This window comes from Xiphophorus hellerii, chromosome 24 (assembly GCF_003331165.1).
Source record: "Xiphophorus hellerii strain 12219 chromosome 24, Xiphophorus_hellerii-4.1, whole genome shotgun sequence".
Lineage (NCBI taxonomy): Eukaryota > Metazoa > Chordata > Actinopteri > Cyprinodontiformes > Poeciliidae > Xiphophorus > Xiphophorus hellerii.
The window spans coordinates 298,030-321,762 of NC_045695.1; the positions used below are offsets into that span (position 1 = coordinate 298,030).

At 38.2% G+C, this 23,733-nt stretch overlaps 1 protein-coding gene and 1 long non-coding RNA gene across 4 annotated transcripts in view; one reads left to right on the top strand and one right to left on the bottom strand.

Moving 5' to 3' along the window:
• LOC116716216 (noelin-2-like) overlaps positions 1-15,259 on the bottom strand; it is a 37,668-nt gene extending 22,409 nt beyond the window's left edge. Inside the window, exons 1-2 of one of the 3 annotated variants that reach the window (XM_032557118.1) lie at positions 14,720-15,259; positions 394-487 (exon numbers count right to left, since the gene is read on the bottom strand). In XM_032557118.1, coding sequence (XP_032413009.1) covers positions 394-487; positions 14,720-14,766 — 141 coding nt within the window. In that variant the 5' untranslated portion in view covers positions 14,767-15,259. The remainder of the gene's footprint in view (positions 1-393; positions 488-14,719) is intronic. The other 2 variants (XM_032557117.1, XM_032557119.1) reach the window with 2 other exon arrangements.
• Positions 4,574-21,679, top strand: LOC116716217 (uncharacterized). The gene is made up of 3 exons (XR_004338412.1): positions 4,574-4,723; positions 19,546-19,551; positions 21,669-21,679. It is a non-coding gene; the product is annotated as an uncharacterized LOC116716217 (long non-coding RNA).
• Positions 21,680-23,733: the final 2,054 nt, after the last annotated feature.

Genomic DNA, 23,733 nt, shown 5'->3' on the forward strand with positions numbered 1-23,733 from the left:
AATACAGTATAAACGTTGCTGTTATGTTGAACATTGCCCCACTTGTATAAAGTTGCATATTCTAAAATGTTTGTGCTCTCAATAGCCAGATGTCCTTGAGATCAAATTAGATTATTATCTCCCAACGGAAATAGTTGTTTGTATATCTTATAAGTCCAATTTTAAGCACAAACTGATTTCTTGAGGTGGTTTTCAAAGCTTCAGCTCACAGACATTTTTTTGGTTTGTTTTTGTAAAATGCCATCATCTCTGATTCCAATTGGATGTAAATTGCCCTTTTTTAGTGTATTTTTAAACCTTAAGCCACTGAAATGACGCTTACAGCTGAAACATGAGAGATCCTGGGCTCTCTCTAATTAAGATTTCACTAGACTCTCAATTTGACCTACTTACTAGCGTTTTAGAACAATGAAGACGAACCGCTGAGCTCAATCTGATGTTCGCCAGCCTGTCACAGTGATTTGGCTGCAAAGCCTCTCTAAAAACACTGAAAAGAGAGTAGAGACACAGGAGGAAACTGGGGAAAATGGAAACCTGATATGGACATAAAGGAGAGCGGAGAGACACTTCTGATCGGGCTTGATATGACAACCTGATGTTCTTATCACAGTGAGGTTTACAAAAGCAGGGGAGTATTTGTTCTTCAAGATGTGAACTAGACTGGATTTTAAACATTGTTTTGTTGCATGATAGAATTAAAGAGGAGATGACATAAGAGTGTCAACTTAGAGAGTGCCTTATCCGGGTTGGGGCGGAAGTCCTGCCCCAAGTGGAGGAGCTTAAGTATCTCCAGGGGAACGTTCCCCTGGAGGATCCAGCCCAAGTGGCTGGGCAGAGGGAAGTCTGGGCCTCCTTACATAGGCTGCTACCCCCGCGACCAGACTCGGGACAAGCGGACGAAGATGGATGGATAGATGGATGGATGGATGGATGGATGGATGTACTGTACTGAAAGAACAAGACTGTAAGATACAAACAGAATCAGAATTCCTTTATGGCTGTAGTGCAAGAAAATACAACAAAATAGATAAAAATAATGTCAGTCAGTTATACTGTATATTAAAAGCAAAAGCAGCACCAATGGAAATGTTATCAGCACAAACCAGTAAAAATGTAGTATAGTTTATTGACACCATATTTGTTTGATTTTGTAGATGTGGGGGAACTGGTTGATCTTTTGACATTTAAACGGTTGTTAATGTCTTTAAGTCAAAAGTAGCACAAATGAAAATGTTACAAAACTAACCGAGTTGATTGACATCAATTTTGTCAGATTAGAAAAATGGGAGGTTGAGGGAGTGCAGTTGACCTTTCATGACCTCCAGAAATATTTATTAATATCTTTAAAATGGTAGCAGCACAACACAGAATGTTTGCTGCACAAACCAGCACAAATGCAGCACAAATATTTGACACCAGTTCTGTTAGATTTGGGTAATGTGGGGGATGGGAGGAGTGCTGGTTGGCCTTTAAACTTTCATTAATATCTTCTAAACAAAAGCAGCATGAATAAAAATGTTTGCTGCACAAACCTTCACTAACGTAACCAAGTTGATTGACACAACCTTTGTCTGACCTGAAGAAGTTGGAGAGGCTGGTTGACCTTTCATGACCTCTGGAAGCATTTATTATCTTTAAAATGATAGTGGCACAAACAAAAACATTTGCTGAACAAACATAGCACAAATGTTTGACACCAATTTTGTTAGATCTGAGCAAGGCGGGGAGGCCAACTTCACTCGTTTACCTGCAGTCTTTTTAAATGTGAATGATTCATTTCAAGCCCTTCGCCCTGCAGGTCACTTTGATATGTATCTCGTTTCCATACAGAGAAGGAACTGACCCTCAATCAGATGAAGTCTTTCGGAAAATCCCTCTTGATACTGGCAGAGGTTGCTGAAGCACTTGTCCTTAAGTGCTCTGCACAAACGGACTTTCCCCACTACTGTGGGTACATTCCCGAGAAAAATCTAATTTAACCAGACCAGCAGAGGCTCTAATTCTGTGGGGCGATGTAAGAAGTCCTGTGCATTAGTACGCGGTAGAACCAAACATTTTGACTTGTCTGCTTGTAACTTTGGCATAATTGAACTTGAACTGCAAAATTGCTTTGAGAAAAACCACTGGTGGATTCACAAAGCTGATTAGATGGAAGTCATAACCTTGTTTAGCAGTTCCACAGCAAATACGTTGCTACGTTTTCTTCATAGCAAAGAAATAGTTACAGGCAATACAGAAAAATGAACAGACAAATGTAACCCAAAAAGAATAGAAACATATCTATGCATTACCAGGAAAGAATACATTTATTTTTTATATTCCTAGACACTCAAAGTACACAAAAAATAATAGTAACAATAGTGTTCGCTGTTCATCAGGTAAACTGAAGAATCATTCCAGGACCTGAACGTCTCTCTCACTCCTGCACTCTGTGCTCTCAGGTTCAACCAGCCATTATCGTTCTAGAAACAGACTTTTGTACTGGTATAATTTAATTTACAAATCCTTGGCTTTCTACCAACACATTTATCTTCCAGTATGTCACATAATCAAAGCATCTATGGTTCACGGTCCAGACCATTACTTTTAGTGTTCCCTCAGAATGCACAGCTTGGCAAGAAGCCTTGAAAATACCCTTAGCTTTTGCTGGACTCAAAACTGTTCAGTTAATTCTTCTAAGATATTGGGTTTATGTGAGCACAATGGAAAATACATAATACATTTGCTTCTATATTTAGTACTTTAGTGATTTCATGCATCCTTTTAATTCTAGAATATCCTCATATAACTATTGTTTTCTTACATATCTGAGAAAAAAATAAGTCTTTATCCATACAAGGGATAGATCAATTAGAATATACAACTCAGCATTTAGGCATATTACTCGTTTAGTGATATATCTTAATCATTAGGTGTGCACCGATTGCAGTTTTCTGGCCAATCGCCGATTACCGATCTTTTAAAAAGCTTAACCTCCCGATTCCGATTTTGACCGATACCAATTTTTCTTGTCTGAAATGTTGCTCAACATAGCAAGAAAGTTGTTGAGTTTATGTGCTGTCAAGAAAACTGGCATAGGGTGTGAGATCTTTCCGGGTGCATGCAGAAAAGGTGCATAGAGGCCTGAGAGAAAATAAGTAATCTTGTGGTTTGATTAAAAGTTAATTAAGTTGAATATGAATGAATACAATTAGTAAAACGACTAGAAATAATCACATAATAACCTTCTGAAATGTATTTTCTGAAATGTGATCTGTAATGATTTAACTATGGAATGATTGTGGTTGATGATTTATGGTTGATGAATTATAATAAGTGAGAGATGTGATTAATTATTACTGAAGATCAAACTTGTGATAATTTGAAGTCAATGTTCAAATGGGTTTAATACAGGTTGAATGTGTTTAATGATTGTAACAGATGGAAAAGTGAGTTATAGAAAAAGAGGAAGTTACAATGTTAAAGTCAGCAGGATGGGAGTAGTCCTATTGGCAGGCGATGTCGCAAGTAAGGGAGAGATGGGACTTTCCACTACAGTCAGCAAAAACAGGTTGGGAAACGTTGGGACTTTTTCACGAGACACAGCAGATGTTCAGGAAGTCACGTAGACCAAAAAAACTCCCCATACACACACATGGTGGAGAAGTGTATAAAAACGGGCTGAAAAGAGGAACCAACTGTTCCTAGTCCGGCGGCGCTGAAGAAGAGACAACATGAAGAAGCAGATTGAGCAACGGACCGCACTTCAGAACCACGGGGAAGCTCGGACTTCACACCGCTAAGAAAGGACTGGATCCCACCGCCTCAGCTCTGGTTCTTTATTCGACCGTCGGTCCCGTCTCAACCCAACAATTTCAAACTCGGCAACAAGACTTGGAGGAAGGACAAAGACCCCTAAGGGATAAGGAACTGGGTTTTGCAAAAGGATTTGGACCCGTTCTGCTTTGTTTCCTTTCTAAGGAGGATTTTTCCACACCAGACAAAGACTTCGACCAAGGATGCTAGAAATTCCTGTTGCCAAAAGATCCACCATCGTCTGGGTATGAGTTGAATCTGCTCCATAAAAATCCATCTTAGAAATTGTGACATAGGTTAGGGAAAGAGACAGGATGGTATAGATATACATGTGGATTTTATTATACTGCTCTTGAATTATATGCAATTGATTATTGATTTGTATGTCACATATCCCTGCTTAAGCTTGCTTAATAAATTTATATTATAAAATTCTAATGAGGTTGGTGGACATTGGAATTAATTGAGTCAGTTAATCATTTTTCAGTTCTTTTAATTGAGGTAAAACTAATGTACATGATTCCAGTAAATAGGTGGCTTCATAATTTCCTTTGGTGAGAGTAAATAATGACCCTGGGGCTTACATCTAAGTCACTAAACTTAATCTAGCCGGTTCCAAGAGCGAGTTATAATTTAGAAAGTGAGCTACCGTTAACAGAAGTGGTTATTGGAATTATGCAGCTGCGAAGGCTACTCAGCTGATTGTTTCTTAACTGTAAAGGGTCGTAACTTCTGGATTGGAGGTAGTTAGAGCTAGACGAATCGCTTTCGCCACCAGTTTAAATAGATTATCTCTCATAGAGCACTTTTAGGGTAATACCCAGGTCTCAGAGATTTTCCGGACCTGTTAGACGGAGAACTGGTCAGTAGTCAGCCCAAGGGAGTTGTGATGAAGAGGGCGGGGCTGGCTATTGCGCAATAACAGACAGTGCACACATCTTTTTCTCTTTATTTTGGGGTGTTTTAATTAAACTATTGTAAGCCATGACATTTTTTTCTTTCTACCATCAAGCAATATAAGAGTTGCTACTCAAACTTTGTTTCTGTGTTGGATTATTGTTGCTGCTTCATTCTGTGGCTCCAAGAACTAGGTTCTTCTCTATTAGCCCAATACTTTTACTGCCAGTCTATTTTGGTTACAACATTATAATCTGTTCTTAAATCTTAAAAGTGGTTACATCTGCATGGCCTACTTTTTAACAAATAATACTAAATAATAAAGACATGATAGCAAAGTCTTTGTGCGTGATCCACAGGAGGAGGACGTTCCAGAGCTCACGTGGTGTTTCTGAGACTTACAGAGGAGAAGGAGGTGAAGCAACAAAGTTTCTTCATTTCTACTCTTTTTGGCAAACATTTTCATGCTTTACCCTCAGTCTTAGTGCGATGCCCAGGAAAAGCAGGGCAGACGTCACGGTTATTCAACAGAAAAGCAATGGGTGTTTTCTGTCAGCTCTTCAGTTCCCAAAACCACAAAAAAGAGAAAACTTGTAAAAATGCATGTGGGATGAGTTCAACCGGGAAAGCTAACTCCAGATCAATTCGACCCATCTTCGGACTGTGGGAGAGTTAAAAGTCAGCTTATTCAGTTTTAGCTGATGAATGACCTACTCTTACAACATTCAAGCTGTGTCTGATGACAAGGTGATGTTGAATCCTATTCTGAACAGTCTGTGGGCTTCAGCGTGTGGCCATGGCAGAGTGCAGGATTCTACGCTGTTCAATTCACGTATGGAAACATTTACCAACAGTTGGCTCTAAATCATGCATGAAGGATCATTATCAACCTCGAGGGAAGCCATTTGGATTACATTGGAATCTGTAATGAACTCAGAATAATAACCATCAACAGCTTACTATGTAAAGTTGCACAAGTAAAACATACAACACCAGTGATCACCCCTACATGAAATTTTAAATATTTTGCCAATTCATTATTATTTTCATTATTATGACAATATGTATTTCTCTGGATCCAAAACACTGTCCAGATATCCAAAACACATACATTATTCAACCCAGTCTTTCTCAAACTGTGGTCCCCAGACCAATGGTGGTCCACAGGTGCCCCTAGTGGTCTGCAAGTAAACAATCGTTTATTTGCGATGACATGAAGTGTGACTCGTACAGTTAGCTTACCAAAGAATTGTGGTTAAAAATAATAATGGATAAATGGAATAAAACTCACTATGATTAATATTAGAAACATTTTTCACACAATAAACTCAAAAGTGAAAATAAACAATGAGCAGCTAAAACAATTTGCTCACCAATATTGCAATATTGCAGCGCAACAGCACAAAATTGCACCACCTCTAACTTCTGACACTGTACAACCAGAAGTAGAGAAAACTGAACAAGTTCATATTTATAGAAGAAGCAAAGCAATACTAGACAAGATGTGAAGTTTTCACTTGATGAAGTTTACAGTAACTCACAAACTGAGTCACAGCTCTTAGTTTACAGCACAGATAAAATGAAACTCATCATGATCAGACTTGATGAACCAGAGATGGTCTCCTTCTTTCTCCATGGCTCCACTGGTGTCACAGTTTTCTTTTGGTTCATTGTGACCCCAGTGTTTAAACTCTACAGCACTGTCAACAATCCAGAACCAATAATGGAGGGAAGAGGTGCAGTGAAGGCAGAGCATACAAAAGGACTGATGGCTTTCTCAGCCTCCAGTTCAGCAAAGGTCTGCATCTGTTTATCCAAGATGGAGGCCAGCTCTTTGTGGTTATGTCTGCAGTAGCTACGGGCTTCTTCCCAGGTCTTGTTTTGGTCAATCAGTGAAAAAGGTGAATCTTAAAACGAAACGTAAGCATGTTTTATATGACAGAGAGTCAAGCAACTCCATATAAGATATAATGTAAACAGCATAGTCAGTGATGCAATAAGTTTATAGCAGGCATGCAAATGATCTAATCGTGTTGGGTTCTGCAGGGGAGTAGATTGGTGTCTTCTTTACATCTACAGGGTGACAGGCTGATGGGATCCAGCTGGCGCTTGTCGTCGCCAATCAGTGAGGGCCTTAAGTAGGAGAAGCTTCCCTGAGGCAGATGCCAGAAGGTTCCAACAGTGGTACACTCTAGCCCTTAGTGCTGCACTCCTAGTGATCAACTTGCTTCTGATTCCTCTCATGTCTCTTCCTTCCTCATAGAACCAGCTCTGACCACAAGTGATGGGTAGATGAGGAGTCATGTATCGTTTCGACCCGTAGCAAAACTGTATTGATACTGTGTCACTGAATACTGACACCTGCTGGACATTAAAAATTCCTACAGGCAACATAGTTGACAGACTGATTTGATAACCTAGTCTATACAATAAGATTTAAGTCATTGTATTTTATTGTATATTATATATTGCATTATTTTATATCTTCAGTTAAATTTAAAATATATTTAATATTCTTAGATACAGTGAATAAATAATGTGAACATGTACCATAAAGTGAAAATTTAGTGAACGTGTTTGGAATGAGGATGCTTGTGGACAGGGGGTTTTTTCACAATTTTTTATTAAAAGAAATACGTTTTTGCAACGTTTTGAAATTTAGTTATGCTGTTACGCTTTTTTGACACAACTTCTCCTACTGTAGAAAACAGCCTCTCACATGGCACAGATGAGGTATTGCAATGACAACCGGAAAAGGTTAGGATAAATTGTCTTTTGGTTCTGCCAGTATGTCATTGGATCCTGACATCTGGCAATATTGCCCTCTGCAAGGTATATCTACATCTCCTGGATGGCATCAGCTGTGGCACTTTTGGTCAGTCTGCCTACTTCAGTGTCAAGATGGTGCCAAAGGTTATCTAATAACAACAAACAATGCTGAATAACATGCCTGAGTTGGGTGAAGACAGCTGTTGTGAAGACGGTCCCGGCTGGGGCTCATTTGTGCGTCCGATCATAGATGCACATTCTGACCACAGTCTACTGACAGTTCTGTCAAACACGTAACCCGCAGAACATAATATGAAAGTAAACTAAGAGTCAATTTCAGCTGAATTTGGATTCAGATAGATCAGTGGTTCCCAAAGTGTGGGGCGCACCCCCTGGGGTGCGGGGGGTGCAGTGCCATTGCAGGGGGGAGGGGGGTCCTGGAAGCGGTATGGATGAATGAAAAAGAAAACAGTTACACAAAAGTGTTTCACTGTAAAGATGGTTTGTAGTGTGTTTTGTTACAACCTGAAGTGTGAAATAAACTTCATTGGAGCTTGAAAACAAAATATGTGTATAAGTTTATGTCTGGTTGAACAATGTGTGTGCCCAATTGATTTTTTTTTTTGGAGGTGGGGGCGGGGAAGATTCTATTGTAATCCATAGGGGGGCCCAGAAAATCTTTAGGAACCACTGAGATAGATCAAGTAGAAACTGAAAAGAACCAGATGAAACAACAACGAAGTGAAACCAATACCTTATTTTCTGATGTAAAATCAAAATAGTCCCACATTGCTGAAACCTTTGGTTTGCCTTGAGGCTGCTCCATAGTTGATGCTGTACCGTAACAGAACAATAATTCTTTTGGCATATGCATCCTGTTGACAGATTCGCTTCCTTATAAAGACAGTTTGGTGGTCAGTGTCATTTTGAAACAGTTCCTGTATCGGTCACGTGACTTGCTGAAAGTGATACGTGCACCGACACGGGGTTTTGTCTATGGGCTTGACGCATGCGCCGACGCATCGGTGTTGCCGGACCCATCACTACTGACCACTTTCTGGCACTCATAAACCCTTGTATTACTCCATCCCTTCCTTTTCCTTGCTGCTCCCCTGTATACCTCCTCATGCACCACCAAGCTGTTGCCTATCCACCCTCAGTCTCCTGCTGAGACTCATCCACAGGAAGCACCAACAAGCACATCAACTGCTGTGGAACCCATGTACTCACCTCTGCTCATCTTGATCTTCAGACTGAAGCCGTTACAATATTACTTAGACATTCTCTCCAACATGTACTCCCCAGTCTAACCGCTCATCTTTTTCTCAGTTCCTCCTCTGGTCCGGCCCCTCCCTGCTACCTCAGATCAACGCCTCTCCTTATTGTCAAACAATCCATTACACTTTGATGTCATGATTTCAGCTTTACTTTGATTGTGCTGCTTACTCTCCCTTCCTCAGGCTGATTACTCATTGTCCTCACCTGTACTGTGCTGATCCCTATTTAAACAGATGCTCATCACCTACTGAGTGTGAGATCATCTGTTGCCCCAGTCCCAGCTTTTAAGCCATGTTTCATGTCTAAGAAGTTCCTGGTTTTCAGATCCTGCCAGTTTTTGACCACTGTTTTTGCCTAGCCCCTTTTGGCTTTGAGAAGAGTTTCTGACCTCCTGTTGCTAAACCTTGCCTGCCTCTAGCAAACTGAATATTGGATTTTCCTTGCCTGAGACCCTCCTCTGCCTGACCCTAGTCCGTTTTGATTACTGAGACCTGGTTGCTGGATATTTGTCTGTAGTTAGTGAATCCCCTAAAGACCCTAAGCCCTTCGAGTTTCCACTGACGCAACCCTCCCAAGGTTGGACACTTGGCCCTGGTGGATCCCCTTACCTGGTAAATCTCTTTTTGTGTTTTCTGTTTTTTTCATCCAGTCATGACTCTCACTTCTGTTTTTGTGTTCCACACCTACTACTGCAACCACACCCTGTGGAACCCCTCAGACATCATCTATTTATTTCTAAATAAACATTTGACTATTGATCTCTTGTCTTGACTGTGAATTGGGTTCTGGCTGGTTACTTAAATGTTACACTTCACACATTCAATAAATCTGTTTAACTGCTTTGTGTGTCCGTAGTTATTGCTTGCCTTCGAGTCCTGGTAAACTCTCAACTTGTCAAATCGTCTGTACCCATTAACTGCTTCTGGGGTCCCACAGTCAAAAAGACCTGATAGTTCTCTATCTTCAGCTTGACAGTATCCCTCCCTTCTGGTACCCACAAGCTGATTCTAGGGTTGCCCCCCAAAACAGGCACTGACAACCTTGTGGTCACAACTTCGATAAGCCGCCTCAACAATGGAGGCGGGGAACGTGGGTGATTCTGTGTGGGCCATGTTCCACCCACTTCCTCCAAAATGTGCCTGAAGCACTATCTTTGTAGTTGGTCAATGGTCACTTTGAGCCCAACACTAAATATGTCCTGTCCTTCTGTGGTCTTTTCATAGATGTAGATGTACCCATTATGGCAAATGTCAGCTTCACAGTCGATATTTGAAAGTGATGCCCGGTCATCCTCAGTCTTAAACTCTAGTTGTCCATACATCAGATATGTTTAAAGGCTGCTAGTGTCATAAGTTGTTTGTCGCCAGCAAATGACTGAGGACAGACGGTACGACTGAGTTCCAGTTTCTACAGGAATTTCAAGGATTGGGTCAGGAATCACAGAATATCTTAAATCGTCTAGGGTATCAGGGTCATCACTTTGGTGTCATTGCAAAAGCATTTTGTCTTTATGTTGGAGTTGCAAGTGTCACAACATTTTGCAATTCCACAAATTTAACAGTTTACTAGAGTAGTTGTGACCTCTCGTTAGTGATGTTACGTGATGTGCCGAGGCTTCGAGGCGTGTGTCGAGTAATGGAGGGGGCGTTTCCGTAAAGCGCGTATCGAGGCTTGCTTCATTTAGGGGAGAAGCCGAAAACGATGACGTCCGAAGCCTCGCTGCCTGGCTGTACCACGTGACTGCTTCGGGAAGTGGCTCAGATGTTGGCGCGGGGTTTGACAGCTTTAGAAACCCCACAGGCTCCATTCAAAATGTGGGTTGTTGTAGGCGAGTTGCGGTCAGTTGAGAGAGTGGATAGAGTTTTGATAGTTTGGATAGCAGAGTTTGGATAGTGGTTATTTAGTTTGAGACAGTTAGTTTGGTGTTTGGAGAGTTTAGGAGATAGATAGATAGATAGATAGATAGATAGATAGATAGATAGATAGATAGATAGATAGATAGATAGATAGGAGATTTAGGAGCGCGAGGACAGGATAGGAGTAGGATGGAGCCGGCGAGAAAGAGGAGGATTTCTCCTATGTGGGAACATTTCGATTTGATAAGCCCTAACAAGGTAAGGTGAACTGAACATTTGCAGATGCATTATGTTTGCTTATGAGGAACTGTATTTTTCACTGTTTCTTATTTTCTGTAAAGGTGAGGTGTTTATTGTGCTCCAAGGAGTTGGGGTAAAATAATAACACCTCATCCATGTAGTGTCAAAAAAGAGAAATCATTTGAAACCAAAAACTGTGGAGAAATTGTTGTTTCTTAATAAAAATGCATAAAATCATCCAAGTTACACAAGCATTAGCCTATTCTCTACCCCCTCCCTAGTTCCACAAGCACTTTCACTGTCCTCTGCCTGATTAAGCCCAGGCCATTTTTCTAGAGTCACAGAAAAACATTATTACACAACATGCCATATCACATGACACTACTATTTTGGGAATAATTACACACAGAGGATACATTCAAACAATATTTTATTATACACACATGTGTATACATAATTTATGTAGACAAATGATTTCGTCCTACACCTTTTGTGAAGTCATTCCCAAGAGCCATAATAGACAAAAATTCAATGCATCACACGTGTTAAGATACAGCTGGCTGTGATTATACACCTGGCCAGTAGGTGGTTTCGTGTGCACATGAAGCCTCAAGAAATGAACCCTTTCTCAAACCAGTTGGCTCAAGTGGTTCAATGTCTCATGAGGCTTCATCTCACCATCACTACCTCTCGTTGTTCCTTTGGTAGGGGAATGACGGGACCAAAGTTACGAATAATATGTGACGACTTCCGACATTGTACACAATAGTCATCTGTGTACAGCTCACAGTCTGTGTTAATGCTGTATTGGGTCAGATAGTGTAACTTATAAAACAAAAAGACTCCTGACTTGTCCTGATGTACTACATCCTTCGTCTTCAGTGTTTCAATTATTTCATTCTGAACTTCAAAGACTTCATCTGGGGGGAAATATCTTCCTGAATGGTGGATTGCTGTAAAGAAAAACCTTGGAAACAATGACGTCTCTGTAAAAAGTCCAAATATTGAGCCACAAACCTTCAGGTAATACTCAAGTTCATAATGCTATGTGTTGTGGCATTCATCCAACAGTTGAAGAATGAGTTGGAAAATTTACAAAACTACATGGTTGGCTCAAGATTAGCATCCACACTGCTGAAATCATCTGTGTAATTTTGAATTTCATCTTCTAAGTTTTCTTCTGCTGAAGAAAGAGATTTCTTCAAAATGTGTCCCTATATCCCCAGCATTTGTGTTTTCAGATTAAACTTTCTCATCCTTAGAGGAATCTTCCATGTCTTTTTGGTCTTCAGGGTTCAATGTCAAAAGCAAAGTATTTTGATCTCTCGTCCTCAGAGCTCTCTACTAAAACATCATTACCTCTTAAGCTATATCCTAACAATTTTTCAACTCTCTTCATAACAAGAAATCCAAGGCCACAACCAATAGCAAAAATCCTCTTGACTTGGTGTTCAGTTAAAATGGTTTGTAAAGTCAGTTTGAAGTCGTCTCTCTGGAATCGATCTACCTCCAACCAAGTTGAAAAGCAAACTGAGAATTCTTGTATCTCTGTGAACATTTATGACATCACTGATGAGTACATAGAGGTTCTCATTAACATGACGATGTCAAACAACCTATCTATTTCTTGTTTGTTTTAGTTGCTATGGAAACTCAAGGAGTTATGTATTTGGTAAGGTTACTTTCAATTAAAAATGCATGCGTAGAGATCTAAATTTGTAAATATTGGTCAATGAATGTGCATAAGTTTAAGTTTTGTATTTGTCCTGTTTTCCAACTCATACATGCATGTACAAATCTGAGATTTTATGAGAATACTCGTGAACAAATACATTAATAAAAGTATTTCTGATGGATTTTATAAAGAGAGTAAGTATTTTTTCAGACGTTGGACTTATGTCAGTCACCTATAAAAACTGTCTCTAAACCATTAGCTTGACCTATTTTGAACTGTGGGTGAGGAGGATCTTTTCTTTTTTCTTTTTACAATATCTTTGTAATTAAAAGTTTTCGTCATTTCATATTCCAGGTATTCCTCAAAAAACATGTTGCTGATATCCTGCAATTAAAATAGTTAATTTACCTTTTATACATTTTAAGAAGTAGCCATTTTTAAATTACTATCTCCTGCAATGGACTGGCGACCTGTCCAGTGTGTTTCCCTCCTCTGGCCTGTTGACAGGTGGAGATAGGCACCAGCATTAAGTTTAGCTCATTATTCAAATTAGTTTCAAATGTTGTCGCTCTAAAGAAACCCAATAACTGGGTAATCTAGTAATATTTCTGTCAAGTACAAATCCACCTTTCTGATAAACTGAATACATGAATTTTATGAGCTGAATTTTATTGGCTGTAAAATCAACAAAAATTAATCAATGAAGTATCAGTGTGTCCAATAAATATATATGAGGTTGAATCTTTTAACTGAATTACAGAAATGTTAATGTTAATGTACTGAAATTCAGCAGTACAATAAAGACTGAAAGGAAAATGTTCTTTCAAAATTCACTGAAAATAGATTTAGTCAAATTGTAATAATGAATGAACAAAATGTGATAAAAATTCTCAGACAGCATGCCTGAAATAATGATTTTTCTTTAACTGCCACGCAAACTCAATCTTAATAACTTTCATGTTTACATAAGCAATGCTTTGATTTCACATCCAGCTTAAAATGTATTCCTTACATTTGCATAGAACTAGTATAACTGCTCTCTATTTGCAGTCAAGTATAAAAAATTACAAATTCAGGTTTGCAGAGAACACAACAACTTTTGGTTTCTATCAATAAACCTTGAACAAACTCAGCTCTCAACCTGCTACACAGCCATAATGTCTCCATCTGTTGTCATGTTGGTGTGTGGGCGTCCGCTTTCACAAGACCGCTTGTACTTTGCTGAACTTGCAAAGTGCTGCCACCAGCAGACGAGGCAGAGCCAAGTCAAAGGCTCCAAACACAAAAACACACTCAATTGTGTATTCATCCCTTCTGAAGACATCCCATCATCCACATTTATTTTGGAGACAAATACACACAAGAAGCTGTACATCCACATGTCCACCTTAAATGTAGCACATATTTAGTTTGTGATTCTGTAAACAGATGAGGAAAAGCTCGAGCACGGAGAAAAAATGATGAATATGCACAGTAAGACTACCATTAAGTAAGACTCCCATGTGTGCAGTGGACCAGCATCTACACATCAGGGGCTGCCAGGGTGTTGCCAGGGCAACCAATCCGCTGGTTGTCCCATGGGTGAGTCACATTCCTTCCCCTTTTCTCCCTCCACAGGAGAAATATCACACTAGCAAGTCTGAGACAGAGCAATCCTATTAGCCATTTAATTTTCTATCTGAATCAATGGCTACATAATGTCCATATGGTCTTTAAGAGTCATGGAGAAGACATATTTATTCATTTGCACTATCTAGTTTGCTTATTCACATCCTTTAAAGCTTTTTAAATTTCTGAGTAGGGTTTCTGATTCTGTTTTGCATTTCAGTTTTTGTTAGAATCTATTTGTTCTCTTATTAAAAATAAAAGAGGATGTGCATCCAGAATAAATACTTTCAGATATGAAACTTGATTTCCTTTTGGGTTTTTCCTCCCCATTTAAAAGGCAGACATTTGTCTTAGTAAGAACAAAGCATGCCGCCACAGAGAACTTATGCAAGTATTTGCGTGAAGGAAAAGGAAGCAGAAAGCGTTTGATCCATCACTGAGAAATTTCAAAAGGCATAAAAGAAACAAGTCACCCAAAAGAAATCTTTTGCACATTAGTTAGAAGTTAGAAAGTAAATTATTTCTTAAAAGACTTAGGTTCGTCACTTTAGTTCATAAAATATCATTGAATATGTTATTTAGATAAACAAGGGATACATACACTGATGATCCGCTCGTGTGTGCCATCAGGGGAGATGATGGTTCCATTGAGTCCAACGAGCGACGGCAAAGTCTGGGACATCCAGTTAGTTACCATAGCCATGGTGCTGAGCACAGCACCAATCTTGAGCATTGGAACAGTCATCCTGATACACACACATTCACACAATTAGAAGAAACTCTGCAGCATCAAAGTGTTGGTAGCAGTCATCCTAAAACCAGCAGGTAGCTAATGCCTCCCTGAACTACGGGTGAAACATTTTGTGCAGCCACAAGACAGGAAAGGAAATCCAATGGAGATTTTTCCCACTGCTGAAGTCCAACAACGGTCCCAAGTTGGAGAATAAATTCTGACACACAATCAGCTCCAGAGGTGAAGGCAAGTCAGAGCATCCAAAACTCAGCTCAGAATGCAGGAGATTGTTCCGGAAGAAGTCGTTTTTTTTTGTTTAAATGTGTGTGTGTGGTTTTTGGGCTGCCGCCTTTGTCTGGCACTGAGGAGTTGTGACTGAGCCAGAGCTGCTGTTCGGTTTTATCCACTCTCTGCTCCCTCTCTCTCTCCGATCCCTCTCTGCAGACACCCTCCATCGTTTATAGACTCGTCCTTGTTCTTTCAACTTGTTCATCGCAGATGCAGAATTTCCCTTCTAACAAGATTTACTTAACAAAAGAATCTCAATGGGAACTGAAAAGCTTAAAATATAACACTCCCATTGAAGTGGAAAAATAGCATTTATTTTCCTACTTTTTTAATATCCCTTTTATGTGTATTTTTACATTTTTCTCACTTGTGTGAACTAAGATGTTCCTTTCTTGTCCAGGTGTTGTCATTGCATGCTTATCTTTTCCTTTTTGTTTGCCCTCGCTTTTCTTCTTCAGTACATGATGGAATGAATGCACAATGCCTAGGATTGACTTATCCCTCATCTGAGAATTATGGCACAAGTTTCACAAATTGACGCAGCTCTGCCACCATGTGGTCATATTTGTAGAAAAAGCTGTAAAACACGCCTATAATCAACTGTGGCTCTCCTTAGTTACTATGGGCAACACAATTCCTCAAAACTAACAATAACAACAACAATAATAAAAGTGTGCAATTTCTGTTGAGTTAATGACTCTATAATTAATCTAAGGTTTCAATTTAGAAAAAAAGGGGAAACAAGTTTAATTCTGGAAAAAGTGATTTTGATTTTCACTGATAATGAAAAAAAATCTCATTGTGAAGTATATATAAATAAAGTAAATTTGGCAGAAAACATATCCTTAAGTTAAAATAGATCAAATTTGCTGAAATATATATATTTTTTAAATAACTTGAAATCATTTTATTATATTCCCTCTCTTCCTCATGCAGTGATGGACTGGAAACCTGTCCATGGTGACTTCCTCTATCCCAGTGACCACTGGGCAAAAGTCTCCCGCTCATCCCTGGGATAACCATGTGTGGGGTACATGCTTTAAACCGCTGTAATATAATCATATCAGTGAGGCAATTGCTGAATATTTAATATTTTGCTACCAGAAGAAAGAAGTAAAGATGACAGACAGAAGTGAACAGCTGATCAACCTTACTTTAGCCGGTGCATCTTAACATCTTATCATTGCCATTTTATTATTTGCTCCAGGTTTTATGTTTGAATGTATCTTTTACCTGTTGACAATTCAACTAACTCACTATTAGTACTTCATAAAGCCTTTGTTTTCTTCAGCAGAAACAAGATTGCTGTCTGATTGTTATGTTCTGTTATTGCATGAAAAGGACAGAAGGGGGAGCTCTGAATATTAATGTGACAAAATATGCTGTATGTGGAGAAGAATAGAGAAGGAGAGAGTAAAGAGAAAACTGAAGCTAAACTACGACTGATGCTGCTTATTTTCCACTATTTCAATATAGCAACACCACAACACTGATCTCAGTAAAAAATAAACTCTTTAGGAGACACATGGATTATAAATACTTTGTCCTTCAGCAAATAAGAACCAACATGAATATTTCAACTAGACACACTTAGATGACTATCAAGACAGCTGAGTTCAACACAGTTCAAACACCTTCAGAGTATTTATGGTCACCAATTCTTGTAACTCAACATTTGCATTTTGATGAGATAATGAATCTACAAAGAACAGAATAGAATAAACCAGATGCTATTATTGCTTGAGTTTTTAAAGAGCAGTAACCTGCAGAACCTGTGACTGCACCATCCCACAATAGTGAAATAACTGGTTAATAACTGGATAAGTTTAAAAAATAACACCATCACAAGTAAACAAAAATATATATTTTTTTCAGTTAAATTGAGAATTATCCAAATTTAAATAATATTTTTGAAAAAGTCTATATGTTTTGCTTTTTTTATTTGAAGTTAAAATATAATACTTATTCAACCTTTTCACAAAATACACAAATGCAGTATTTACCATTCAACAATAGAAATAACTGTACAATTTCTGATAACTTAGTGGCACTTAATACATATTTAATTAAACAAGTTACAACAACATTTAATTTTTCTTTGGCATCAATAAAGTATTTTGAATTGAATTTTAATTTAAAGCTTAGATCCAAAGAATGGCTATGATTACTGGAGTGAAGACAGAGGGTGGGGGAAATAATAACTTGACCCTTGATTTGCACATTAACAAAGATATTTGATTAAATAATTCCAAATAATAAACGTTCAGAGCACTTCATCTGCAGTCCCAGATTTCAGTTCAAATGTTTGTTCAACACTTTGTTTCAGAGTGTTTTGTGGTCATATTTGTTTCCAAAGTACCTTGTGGTTTTCTTTCTTTTCAAAACCTCAGTTTTGTCTGGGAGGCAAAACCAAAGATTTTAAATAGCTACTCTAAGTCAAATACTGCTACAAACAAACAAAGATACAAAGTTTACTGCTGAGTCAAAGATATGGCTACATGTTGCAATGGATTTTGAAGAGACATTGCTGGTCAGTTCTGTTTACAATGCCAATTCTTCATCCAGCAGCCACAGCAGGAGCCAAAATGATGCCAAAGAAACACCAACGCCCACTAGTCAGCTGACTAACAGTTTGTTCTGCCAAGCAGCAATAGCCAGTCTGGGAAGGGTTTATTGATCATGTCACATTTAGTGGTTCCTTTTCAATGTATTTTGGTAGCCTGGCCATTGCCTTCCTGTCCAATTCCTCTCAAAAAAAAATTCTTGCTTCCAGCACAGTCTGGGATTTCTCCCATTCACTTCGTCTGTCTCCAGTCAATTTTTGAGTTGTGAACGATGACGCTGATTTTCTGCGAGGTTTTAGAATTGTGGTCTGCCTGTTTTAGCAATGACAGTGGAGGAAGTAAATTAAGCTGCTCAGTCTATGTTGGTCACGCTTTCAAATATTGAATTAATATTCATCTGTTCAGCTCGGCTTTTCTCTCTTTGCAGTGGATGATGGGTTTTTTAAAGCTCAGGCCATTTCCATTAAGCGTCATAGTGTTGAACTGACACATTATTATGTCGTGGACAAATGTTGGCTGTTGAGTAAAATTTAAACAGGGGCCACGCCTCCAGAAATGATGTTGAGAAATTATATTTATATCGATATTGATATTGTTTCTCAATAGCCAAGGGCACAGACCCTCTGAGCAAAGCAAAGCATAGAACATGGGGCTGGTTTTTACCAGGCTAGTATTTTACAAACATGGATTAAAAAATCTAGGGGAATATATTTATAACACCCATATTTTATAAATATGAATTTATAATAGTTAATGTTGTGTTCTTGATTTTAGAAGAAAAGAAACGTGGAACAAAAGAACATGTACTTTAATAGTGAACAAACATTTTGAACAAATGTCTTGCTTACATCCTGACTTACACACATCACAAAACCTCCAGTGATTAATGTTCAAGATCTCTAGTGTTTAACGTTTATTATTCATGAACATCACAGTTAAGATAAAATGACGTTTGACCAAAACATGCATAACAACTGAGGTGAAGAAACAACATTGGAAGAATCCCGAAGAATCAACCCCGGCTGCAGAGTGTCATACGGATCAATCACTGTCCATTTCTGTCCTTTGCAGACTAAACATCCAGACGTTATAGACTAACTGTGAATTGCCTCAGGCAGAGTCCAGGACATGGCTGCATAATGATGTCACTCAAGCATTGACTGCAGACAGAAGGTGTCTCAGAGCTGGAGAAGAAATACAGAGAGGAAATAATTGGGAAAAGGATGAATCTTTGTTATATTAATATGGCCAGATGGATTATGTTTACCACTGAAATCCAAAAGTTCCTGGCATGACTTCACCACCTCCCAAGTTGTTTAGAGAGGCAAAGATCTTGTGGAGTGAAGACTCAAGCAATGCTTGATGTACAAGGAAACAACTTTATTGCTAATAAACATCTAGACAATAAGATTTACACCATTTATCCATATAATTTAGCTAACAGTGGGTTAGATTTTTGAGATTTATATCATGTTAAAATGTTTCCCCAAAAAAAACAGCAGACCTGTGATTCCTTGATCCTTGAATCTCCATTTGCTTGCTCATACAAACGGTTACTTATTTCCATAAAGCTCCTCCTTAGAGCTATAGTCTTCAAGCTAAACATTTGGTTCACAGAGCACCCACCCCCACCCCCACCCCCACCCTTCCCCAATACAGCTCCTTTAGACTAGCCGCAGCAGCAATTAGCAAACACCTAGTCTAGTCTTGTGTTCCTCGTCTGCTGGTGGCAGCACTTTGAAAGTTCAGCAAAGTACAAGCGGTCTTGTAAAAGCGAATGCCCACACACCAACACGGGGGATGACAAGAGACGGAGACATTATGACTGTGAAGCAGGTTGAGAGTTGTGTTTGTTCAAGGTTTATTGACAGAAACCAAAAGTTGTTGTGTTCTCTGCAAACCTGCATTTGTAATTTTTTTTTTATACTTGACTAATTCTATGGAAATGTAAGGAATACATTTTAAGCTGGATGTGAAGTCAAAGCATTGCTTATGTAAACATGAAAGTTATTAAGATTGAGTTTGCGTGGCAGTTAAAGAAAAATCATTATTGCTGTCTGAGAATTTTTATCACATTTTGTTCATTCATTATTACAATTTGACTAAATCTATTTTCAGTGAATTTTGAAAAAACATTTTCCTTTCAGTCTTTATTGTACTGCTGAATTTCAGTACAAAATAATTTTCAATTAGTCAAACTTTATAGATCCCACAGGGACATTACATTAACATTTCTGTAATTCAGTTAAAAGATTCAACCTCATATATATTTATTGGACACACTGATACTTCATTGATTAATTTTTGTTGATTTTACAACCAATAAAATTCAGCTCATAAAATTCATGTATTCAGTTCATCAGAAAGGTGGATTTGTATTTGACAGAAATATTACTAGATTACCCAGTTATTGGGTTTCTTTAGAGCGACAACTTTTGAAACTAATTTGAATAATGAGCCAAACTTAATGCTGGTGCCTATCTCCACCTGTCAACAGGCCAGAGGAGGGAAACACACTGGATAGATCGCCAGGGATTATATGTATTTTAAAACATGCTACTTCTTAAAATGTATAAAAGGTGAAATAACAATTTTAATTGCATGATATCAGCAACATGTTTTTTGGGGAATACCTGGAATATGAAATGATGAAAACCTTTAATTACAAAGATATTGTAAAAAAAAAAAAAAAAAAAGAGGATCCTCCTCAGTTCAAAATAGATCAAGCAGATGGTTCAGAGCCAGTTTTTAAAGGTGACTGATATGAGTCTAACTTCTGGAAAAATACTTACTCTCTTTATAAAATCTGTCAAAAATACTTTCATTTATTTATTTGTATTCTCATAAAATCTCTGATTTTTGCGTGTATGTATGAGATGGAAAACAGGACAAATGCAAAACTGAAATTTATGCACATTCATTGACTAATATGTACACATGAATTTTTAATTGATAGTAATCTTACCAAATACACGCCAGTCATAACTCCTTGTGTTTTCATAGGAACTAAAACAAACAAAACCCTGACACAGGTTGTTTGACATCATCGTATCCATGAGAACCTCTGTGTGATGTCAGTGATGTCATAAATGTTCAGAGAGATACAAGAATTCTCAGTTTGCTTTTCAACTTGGTTGGAGGTAGATCGATCCCAGAGAGACGACTTCAAACTGACTTTACAAACCATTTTAACTGAACACCAAGTCAAGAGGATTTTTGTCTGTGATGGGACCTTGGATTTCTTGTTACAAAGGGAGTTGAAAATTTGTTAGGATATATCACAAGAGGCAACAATGTCCTTGTAGAGAGCTCTGAGGACGAGAGATCAAACTACTTTGCTTTTGACATTGAAACCTGAAGACCAAAAGACATGGAAGATTCCTCTAATGATGAGAAAGTTACCGTCAAAACATGGAGAAAGAAGGAGACCATCTCTGGTTCATCAAGTCTGATCATGATGAGTTTCATTTGATCTGTGCTGCAAACTAAGAGCTGTGACTCAGTTTGTGTCTCAGTTTGTGAGTTATGGTAACCTTCATCAGGTGAAAACTTCACCTCTTGTCTAGTATTGCTTTGCTCACAGAAAACCTTCTTTTTGACAATTTGAAATAATTAAAACATTTCTCTTTTCTTTTTCTTGTGTATTGTAGAAGTTTGCTGTAATTTCTGACACATTTGTGATTAGTGTAAATTTGACTCACAGCTTTAAATGTTTAACTAATGGAGTGTTTTATATGTTTTTTAATAAAGCAAATTAAATTTTTTGTTTCTTCTATAGTATATTACATATATTTTACTTTCATTGAAAGGTAAAAAATAAAAGTAAAAGCTGTTTTCAGCCTCTGCTTATAAGTGTTTAAAGTTAGTCATATTGCTGTTGCAGAAAAACAAACATTGCTAGTTTTCATTAGATCTCATTAACTGAACCAAGCAACATAAAACATTGTCAACACTCTGCCTCTCAGCATGGTACTTTGTTTGCTTTTCAACTTGGTTGGAGGTAGATCGATTCCAGAGAGACGACTTCAACCTGACTTTACAAACCATTTTAACTGAACACCAAGTTAAGAGGATTTTTGCCTGTGATGGGACCTTGGATTTCTTGTTACGAAGGGAGTTGAAAATTTGTTAGGATATATCACAAGAGGCAATGACATTTTTGTAGAGAGCTCTGAGGACGAGAGATCAAACTACTTTGCTTTTGACATTGAACCCTGAAGACCAAAAGGACATGGAAGATTCCTCTAAGGATGAGAAAGTTACCATCAAAACCACAACTATGGATTTGACAGTAAAGGCATCAGAAGACTTTGTTGCTTTTGAAAGTGTCAATGTTCCTCATGACCAAATGGACCTGGATGTGTTTGCTTGCTCACAGTTTGAGTGAGTTACCTTTACAACCACACTACTCCAACATAAAGAGAAAATGCTTTTTCAGTGACACCGATGTGTTGACCCTGATACTCCCTTGGTCAGTCAGTCCAGACGATTTAAGATATCCTTCAATTCCTGACCCAATCTTTGAAATTCCTGTAAAAAGTGGACCTCAGTGGTACCATCTGTCCTCAGTCATTTGCTGCTTGTACTTACCTGACAAACAGCAGGTTAGATTACCCACCTTTTTTCCAATTGTTGAAGAGGTGCTGTTGAGTGGCCTTCCTGGGGACTTCCTTATGCTGCTTTGAGATTTCAACGCTCGCGTGGGCAATGACAGTGAGACCTGGAGGGGTGTGGTTGGGAGGATCGGCCACCCTGATCTAAACCAGAGTGGTGTTCTGTTATTGGATCTCTGTGCTCTTCATGGATTGTCCATAACTATTTAAATTTGTTCATGAGTATCCTCCTATGTTCAATATCCCATTTTTGCATGCATGTATGAGTTGGAAAACAAGACAAATACAAAACTTAAATTTCTGCACATTTGTTGACTAACATTTACTAATTTAGATGTCTACGCATGCATTTTTAATTGACAATAATCTTATGCCAGTCATAATTCCTTGTGTTTTCATAGCAACTAAAACAAACAAAACCCTGACACAGGTTGTTTGACATCATCGTATCCATGAGAACCTCTGTGTGATGTCAGTGATGTCATAAATGTTCAGAGAGATACAAGAAATCTCAGTTTGCTTTTCAACTTGGTTGGAGGTAGATCGATCCCAGAGAGACCACTTCAAACTGACTTTACAAACCATTTTAACTGAACACCAAGTCAAGAGGATTTTTGCCTGTGATGGGACCTTGGATTTCTTGTTACGAAGGGAGTCGAAAAGTTGTTAGGATATAGCACAAGAGGCAACAATGTCCTTGTAGAGAGCTCTGAGGACGAGAGATGAAAATACTTTGCTTTTGACATTGAAACCTGAAGACCAAAAGACATGGAAAATTCCTCTAATGATGAGAAAGTTACCGTCAAAACATGGAGAAAGAAGGAGACCATCTCTGGTTCATCAAGTCTGATCATGATGAGTTTCATTTTATCTGTGCTGCAAACTAAGAGCTGTGACACAGTTTGTGAGTTATGGTAACCTTCATCAGGTGAAAACTTCACATCTTGTCTAGTATTGCTTTGCTCACAGAAAACCTTCTTTTTGACAATTTGAAATATTTAAAACATTTCTCTTTTCTTTTTCTTGTGTATTGTAGAAGTTTGCTGTAATTTCTGACACATTTGTGATTAGTGTAAATTTGACTCACAGCTTTAAATGTTTAACTAATGGAGTGCTTTATATGTTTTTTAATAAAGCACATTAAATTTTTTGTTTCTTCTATAGTATATTACAAACATTTTACTTTCATTGAAAGGTAAAAAATAAAAGTAAAAGCTGTTTTCAGCCTCTGCTTATAAGTGTTTAAAGTTAGTCATATTGCTGTTGCAGAAAAACAAACATTGCTAGTTTTCATTAGATCTCATTAACTGAACCAAGCAACATAAAACATTGTCAACACTCTGCCTCTTAGCATGGTACTTTGTTTGCTTTTCAACTTGGTTGGAGGTAGATCGATTCCAGAGAGACGACTTCAACC